This window comes from Pleuronectes platessa, chromosome 9 (genome assembly GCF_947347685.1).
Source record: "Pleuronectes platessa chromosome 9, fPlePla1.1, whole genome shotgun sequence".
NCBI lineage: Eukaryota > Metazoa > Chordata > Actinopteri > Pleuronectiformes > Pleuronectidae > Pleuronectes > Pleuronectes platessa.
In genome coordinates, this window is record NC_070634.1 from 25,484,926 (window position 1) to 25,492,435 (window position 7,510).

At 41.3% G+C, this 7,510-nt stretch overlaps 1 protein-coding gene across 1 annotated transcript; it reads right to left on the reverse strand.

The window, feature by feature from the left end:
* Nucleotides 1-1,986: 1,986 nt before the first annotated feature.
* On the reverse strand, nucleotides 1,987-6,693 carry si:ch211-117l17.6 (regulator of G-protein signaling 21). Its single transcript, XM_053431406.1, has 5 exons — nucleotides 6,438-6,693; nucleotides 6,213-6,308; nucleotides 6,060-6,115; nucleotides 5,750-5,916; nucleotides 1,987-3,329 (listed from the first exon to the last, which is right to left on the reverse strand). The coding sequence occupies exons 1-5, from the start codon at nucleotides 6,512-6,514 to the stop codon at nucleotides 3,144-3,146; spliced, it is 582 nt and encodes a 193-aa protein (XP_053287381.1). The 5' UTR covers nucleotides 6,515-6,693; the 3' UTR covers nucleotides 1,987-3,143.
* Between the last annotated feature and the right edge of the window lie 817 nt (nucleotides 6,694-7,510).

Here is a 7,510-nt window from a genome sequence, read left to right on the forward strand (position 1 = left end):
TACTGTTTCCTCAGCTTCTCCTTCCCGGCACCTGGTGCCACAGGCCGCCCCGTTTGCAATCTGCCCTTCGGCTTCACTGATGCTGCTCCTCTCCCTCTTTTGCCCAAACACGGTTAGAAGCACTGAGGTGTAGTGAGGCGTCACCAAAACACTGAGAACTGAAGGATGTCAGTGTGAATCTGACACCCACCTTCATATTTCATTCTGTCTCAGGCCATATCAGAGCAGGATACACGGTTTAAATAGAGTGACATAACCTCGAATAGCAAGATCTGGAAGTGAGGGAATCTTCCTCAGTACTCACTTCCTTTCCGCTGCTATGATTAAACAGCCACAGATTGTGTGTGAAGGACTGAGTGTGATGAGGCCTCGTCACTTATCGGGAACAACCCCTCACTTCCATGTGTTCTCAGATTTACTGACATTGGTGCTCGGCGGGGGGGGGGGGGGGGGGGGGGGGGGGGGGGGGAGAGACCAGTGAAGCTGTGGATTGTGAAACCTGTGAACAGAGTCAACCAGAAGGCCAAAAAATCACATTTATATATCACTGATCAGCAATTTAAATACATTCTCTGAGGATTATTTTGATATTCGGATAAATGTTTTATATTAGGAATCAGAAATGAGAAAAGTTTCATCCGCATCTCCACCTGGTTTGTGAACAAAGTATCTCAACACCGCAAAAAGGGAATTCTTCCGAATTTTATATAGATTTTCATTTGAACTAAATGATAAACTGATTAGAAATTGGTGTTTGACAGTCGATGGTCAACGTCACAGTGACCTCTTGTTCTTGTGAAGAGGATTTATCCGGGAATATTGATAGTTTTCATCACTTTGACGCAATGATTAGAATTGAAAAAACTATTTTTTCCTTGTGAATGCATTAACACCTCGAGAAAATCATTTCAAAAGTGGCACAAACTCACTGATTACCTGATTAGATTTAATGGTCAAAAGTCCTGGTCACAGTGGCTTCACCAAACTCATTCTTGGCCTTTTGAGCAGATCTCAAGTCGGGCTGGAGCGTGTTTCTTTACACTCTGACCTTTTGTCACATGGACTCAAAGATGAACTGATTAGATGAGAATTCAAAAAGTCAAAGGTCACAGTGATCTCAATTAAAATGGTATGTCGCCTGAAAGGGTAAATCTAGTTTTTCGACATTTTCAACCCATAGAACGTTCCATCGCGGGTCAACAACAACATTTAGTAACGAGATTTAAGTATCATCCCTGCGGCATTTTGTTTTTTTTCTTTTAAATTTAGTTTTACTCTTTGAAGAAGGCCTGGAATGTCTGGCTGCTAATAAGTAACACAACAAGCAACACAACTTTATCAAAGTGAAATATAAAGAGGCTTATTCTCCACGTTCACATTCTTTTATTTGATCAGAAGACACTGATCTCATCGTCCAGCTCCTTCAGGTTCTTTCTCTCAGTAGATCTCTGCCATCGTCGTCTGTGTGTGTCTGTGTGTGTCTGTGTGTGTCTGTGTGTGTGTGTGTGTCTGTGACGAGATTATTCCCCTAACAAGGCAGAACATTTCAGGCTGATCTGTTACGCATCAGGTTGTCTGATGACTCCTGTGTTGTCGTTTAAGCTGCCGGGTTATTATTAGCTGCCTCACTACTCCTTTTTAAGGCACATTTCTGAGGAATAAGGCCATTTACAGAGCAGAGCGGGATCAAGGGTTACCTCGGGGGTTACTCTTTTCCACTTTGGTAAAACCCTACTGCTGGTGTGTGGCGTCATCCCTGCACCTAATTAAGAGGATATATCAGACATGTGACCAAAAACAGAATCTCCTTGCTGGGTGAGCGGTGGAAACTCTTCTCTGGCTTATTCCAGTTTTTTTTGTAGTCATGCCCGTGTCCACGCCTGCAGTTAGTCAGTCAATCAGATAAATATAAACTTTGGTCTCAGACTTCTGATGATGTGGAAATAGAATAAAAAAGATGAAGAGTCCGGATGAGGATCAGGACAATTTGGTAAAAAAGTTGTTTTATTTTATTTTACAGAGAGTTTTGCACATTGTCGAGCCCTATGACAGAAATATTGATTTGTAAATACTAGATTGATTGATCAGAAACCACTCATTTACCATTCCTCATCATTTATGATTCTTTCAGTCAGACTTTCTGTTAACAAACAAGTTTTATCAAATAACGATTAATCCTTCAAAATCATCTTTTCACACATACCAACATCTTTCTCTCTCCTCTACGTACAAACACTTCTTTCTGCTCACATTGCTTTTTATTCCTCGTAGTTGTATTTCATTACTTTATTAATGCCCACATTTCATTAATACTGATCATCAATAATATATCAAAAGCTGTTTTCTCAGGACTTTGAGCTGAAATTCACTTTCTTAAAACCTTTTATTGTAACGTATTTATCCTGCTTCTGAACTTACTATTTTATGTAAAGCCAAAACGTTTGACACAGATCCAACTGTGTGTCACGTTCCTGCAAAAAAGGGAATTTTTTTGGGAAATGCAAATTTAGGGGAGTGCTCTCTATCATCATCATGAACTGTGGTAAATTTCCAGGAAATTGGTTTTCCACACACCAAGGACCCAGTGGGATATGATTAGGATCGAACGCGGTCACAACAACACGGAAATGTACAGAAGATTTGAGTGAGGGGTGGAGCCTTGTGTTTTTGTTTACAGCAAATCAACACCGGTGTCACTAAACGCTTAAGAATCTCGCTGTTTTTCCAGGTTGAAATCTTCACACGTGTTTTTTTCAGTTTTAGATATTTGCGGAAAAAACCTCAGGAGCAACTGACCTGGACGTTACGTCACCGGGGACTGAGGAGCTCTACTTAGTGCCTCCTAATTTTATTCCACCCTTTTCTCAGCTGTAGCAGTTTGGCGATCTTCAAATTGCTTCTGTGTTTCTCCAAATTGTCTTTTGGTCATTTGTGTCTCGTAAAACACGTCTGTTATTGGGTTTTGAAAGGTTCCTCATTCATAACGTTTATTATTATCTAGCCGTCTGCAAAAGGACATGGACATTGATGACTTCGGGTTGTAGAGCTTGTGAGAAATGCTCTGCCTTTGTAAGAAAACGTTCATGATCGTCTCAAACATTGTGAAAGAACTTTTCAGCTCAAACAACAGCGTTCTCTCTCACCTAAATGTACCACATAGTTCTGGATTTGCGCGTTAGGCTCAGGTAGGCGTCAGAGTTCAGGAATCTGGGGCAGGAGTCTCTCTCCATCAGCAGGTAAACGTGTTTCTGGGCCTCGTCGAAGCAGGAGATGCTCGGGTTCTCCAAGGACGTTTTGATATTCTCCCTAATGTAGTGGTCAACGTTGATCTGGAAAAACACAGAAAACAAGTATAGCCTTACAGCCCATATTCACAAAGCGGTTTCTTTCCTTAGAGAACTGTGATGTGTCAACATGACCCTCAAAACAAAAATATCCTAAAGCATGGCCACAACCGCAGGCCACCGATGCAGGCGGGACTTAGCCCCGTGCTGCTAATAGTTAACGAGAGTCACCAATGTTATATCTTTTCTGATCTGGTTTTACAGTGCCTTGCATAAGTATTCACCCCCTTTGGACTTTTCTACATTTTGTCATGGTATAACCACAGATTAAAATTTATTTCATCGTGAGTTTATGTAATGGACCAACACAAAATAGTGCATCATTTGGAAGTGGGGGGAAATATTTCATGGATTTCACAATTATTTACAAATAAAAATTTGAAAAGTGTTGAGTGCATATGTATTCACCCCCTTTACTGTGAAACCCCTAACAAAGATCTGGTGCGACCAATTGCATTCACAAGTCACATTTGCAAGTCACATAATTAGTAAATAGGGTCCACCTGTCTGCAATTTAATCTCAGTATAACTACACCTGTTCTGTGACGGACTCAGAGTTTGTTGGAGATCATTACTGAACAAACAGCATCATGAAGACCAAGGAGCTCACCAAACAGGTCAGGGATAAAGTTGTGGAGAAATATGAAGCAGGGTTAGGTTATAAAAAAATATCCAGAGCTTTGAACATCTCTCTGAGCACCATAAAATCCATCATAAGAAAATGGAAAGAATATGGCCCAACCGCAAACCTACCAAGAGGAGGCCGTCCACCCAAACTGAAGAGTCGGACAAGGAGAAAATTAATCAGAGAAGCAACCAGGAGGCCCATGGTTACTCTGGAGGAGTTGCAGAGATCCACAGCTGAGGTGGGAGAATCTGTCCACAGGACAACTATTAGTCGTCTACTCCACAAATCTGGCCTTTATGGAAGAGTGGCAAGAAGAAAGCCATTGTTGAAAGGGATCCATAAAAAATCCCGTTTGGAGTTTGCCAGAAGCCATGTGGGAGACACAGCAAACATGTGGAAGAAGGTGCTCTGGTCAGATGAGACCAAAATTGAACTTTTTGGCCTCAATGCAAAACGCTATGTGTGGCGAAAACCCAACACTGCCCATCACCCTGAGCACACCATCCCAACAGTGAAACATGGGGGTGGTAGCATCATGCTGTGGGGATGCTTCTCTTCAGCAGGTACAGGGAAACTGGTCAGAATAGAGGGAAAGATGGATGGAGCCAAATACAGGGAAATCCTTGAAGAAAATCTGATGCAGTCTGCAAAAGACTTGAGACTGGGGCGGAGGTTCATCTTCCAGCAGGACAATGACCCTAAACATACAGCCAGAGCTACAAAGGAATGGTTTGGATTAAAGAATGTTAATGTCTTAAAATGGCCCAGTCAAAGCCCAGACCTCAATCCAATAGAGAATCTATGGCAAGACTTGAAGATTGCGGTTCACAGACGGTCTCCATCCAATCTGACTGAGCTTCATCTTTTTTGCCAAGAAGAATGGACAAACCTTTCCATCTCTAGATGTGCAAAGCTGGTAGAGACATACCCCAAAAGACTTGCAGCTGTAATTGCAGCGAAAGGGGGTTCTACCAAGTATTGACACAGGGGGGTGAATACTTATGCACCCAACAGATGTCAACTTTTTTGTTCTCATTATTGTTTGTGTCACAATAAAATGTATTTTGCACCTCCAAAGTACTATGCATGTTTTGTTGATCAAACGGGAAAAAGTTTATTTAAGTCTACTTGAATTCCAGTTAGTAACAGTACATAATGGGAAAAAGTCCAAGGGGGGTGAATACTTATGCAAGGCACTGTAGATTTCGCTGGAAACTTGCAGATTTGCAACAGTTTTTTTTTTTATTTTAAAACACGTGTGTATTGACTCTGGGGTCTCACAGCACATCCAGTATCCGTCCTGCTTCATTAATCCACTTCAATGAATGAGATATGTGCAGCTGGCTGGACAGCGAGCTCAGGATCAGACAGCTCAGAGCCGGTTGGACTCAAATAGACGGTTTGAGTTTGGATCCAGTTATGAGATGGTGAGTCAATTCAAGATAATGATGCACAAAAGGTTCAGGTTGTCATTTAGAAACTTAGAAACTTTGCACGGACGAGAAAATAAATTGAAAAGTGAAGCGGTTGTGTTTGCATTTGTTGAGACATCAAATTTGGATTTGAAGAGGATTTGCCCTCATCTTCCATATTGCATGATCTACTTTTACTAATCTCCTCCTTCCGATATGAGGTGCAGTTTCCTTTCTGTGTTGCAAAAAAGACCTGATGCTGTTTTGTAATATCAATTTGGATAAATGCAGTTTACACTTAGCCTGATAAGGTATAATCTCCTGGCTGTTAGTCCAGATGTCGTCCTGGTGTGACTGACACTGACCTCTCTGCAGGCCATCGGCTGGATGAACTCTGTGTAGATCTCCTCTGCTTTCCAGCGGAGATCATCCAATGAGGCGGTCGACCTGAAGTCCTCACACGCCAGCCAGAACTTGATGTTCTCCTCACTGAACTCCGACTCCAGGAAAGTTTGGAACGCTGCTAAATACTCTAAGAGAAAGATTTTTTAAAAGTAGTTCATTATGCAGTATTTAGAGATGGTCAGATTTCAGTTCACGCTCAAATTCAAATTTAGAACGAGTTCATTTTGTTTAATGTATTTAATCATCAGAAAAGAGTAAAACCTTTCTTACTTTTATCCCGTAATAGTTTCTCCAGAGTGAGGTGGAGTTTATTCTCTGTCTGACAACTGTAAATAGATAAAGATCATAAGATTAGGAACGTTAACTTTCACCCAATAATATATAAATACATTTAAATATCTATACAAGCCCAACATTAACTACCTGAGTTTCAAAGAAGATGGCTCTTCACTTATTTTTTGCACCATCAGGTCCTGGACATCCTTCTTACGCCTCCTTCTATTAAGCACAATATCAATCCTGAAAAATAAAAGTTAAAACTTAGTTCAACAAGTCGAACTTTAACTAAACATGAAGTTAAAAACGCAAACATTGAGCCTCGTTGCCCTTTTTCCAATCACTCATCACTCATCATCTGTCGGGGCTTACCTTCTGGGTCTTTTGACGTTTTGCATCAGATCCCGGATTTCATATAAGCGAGCCTTTGAAAACAGAAGCTTGGGCATTTTAACATCTCCGTTAGTGTCCTCAGATCAGTGAGAGGACTTTCCTCCAGACAGAAACAGGGTGGAATGGCTGTGACGCCGAGGACCTGCAGCTACAGGTATCTGGAAATCTCATGGATAGACATGCAGCTGCTGTTGAGACCACTCAGTGACTCACTGCTGCTGAATTCCTCTGATTCACGGAAAAATCGGATTCCTCATCTTGATGGTATATGTTTTACTACATGTCATGTACATGCGTGTGTACGTTTTGTCACATGTCTTTAGATCGAGTTTTAATGAGTTCCATTTTAATGACTGATTAATGACTTTATTAAAAGAGCCATGGGTTGGGCTTTTGAGGATATGAGCCATGAGCCACAGACATTAGTCAGTACAGATATTTACTATTGCATCAAGACCGCACTTGTTAACACCATGGGTGTGTCAGGGTTTGTTTTATATCAGAGCTGAGACCAGAGTATTTATTTAGGTGATTTAGTAGTAAGAATAACACCCTTCTTTGATATGCAATACAATATCTTATACATGGAGAAACGTGGAATAGAGAAACATTATCTCTTTAAACCTTATTTTTTCATGTAAATGGCGACCCAGATTGAAATGGAATTCTACAACATACTATTGTGACTGTGTGTGTAACTGTGTGTGTGTGTGTGTGTGTGTGTGTGTGTGTGTGTGTTTGTTGATATGGGCGTGAGTGGGGCTTTACAGGAGTCCCTCAGGGGTCTCACTGTTGTTGTTGGTTGGTAACCTTGTGGGTATGTAAATGCTGAAGTGGGTAATTTCCAACTTTCCACCACAGTCGACGCACACGGTGCAAATTACTTCCCGGTGACCCCCCCCCCCCCATGCTCGATTGAGCCGTGCTTTGCATCGGGGACATGGGAAAGTTCAGAGGATGCAAAAATGAAATGGAAAAAACGTTCACAGAGACGTGATCAGTAACTTTTAATAAATAATTTGTAGAGTGATTTTTCTGTTTGCCAACTCTCG

Coding starts and splice junctions, on each gene's coding strand:
- si:ch211-117l17.6 (XM_053431406.1), bottom strand. CDS start 6,514: ATGCCCAAGCTTCTGTTTTCAAAGGCTCGCTTATATGAAATCCGGGAT. Junction 6,309..6,437: donor AACGTCAAAAGACCCAGAAG/GTAAGCCCCGAC, acceptor TTTATTTTTCAG/GATTGATATTGTGCTTAATA. Junction 3,330..5,749: donor AGCCGATGGCCTGCAGAGAG/GTCAGTGTCAGT, acceptor GTGTTTTTCCAG/ATCAACGTTGACCACTACAT.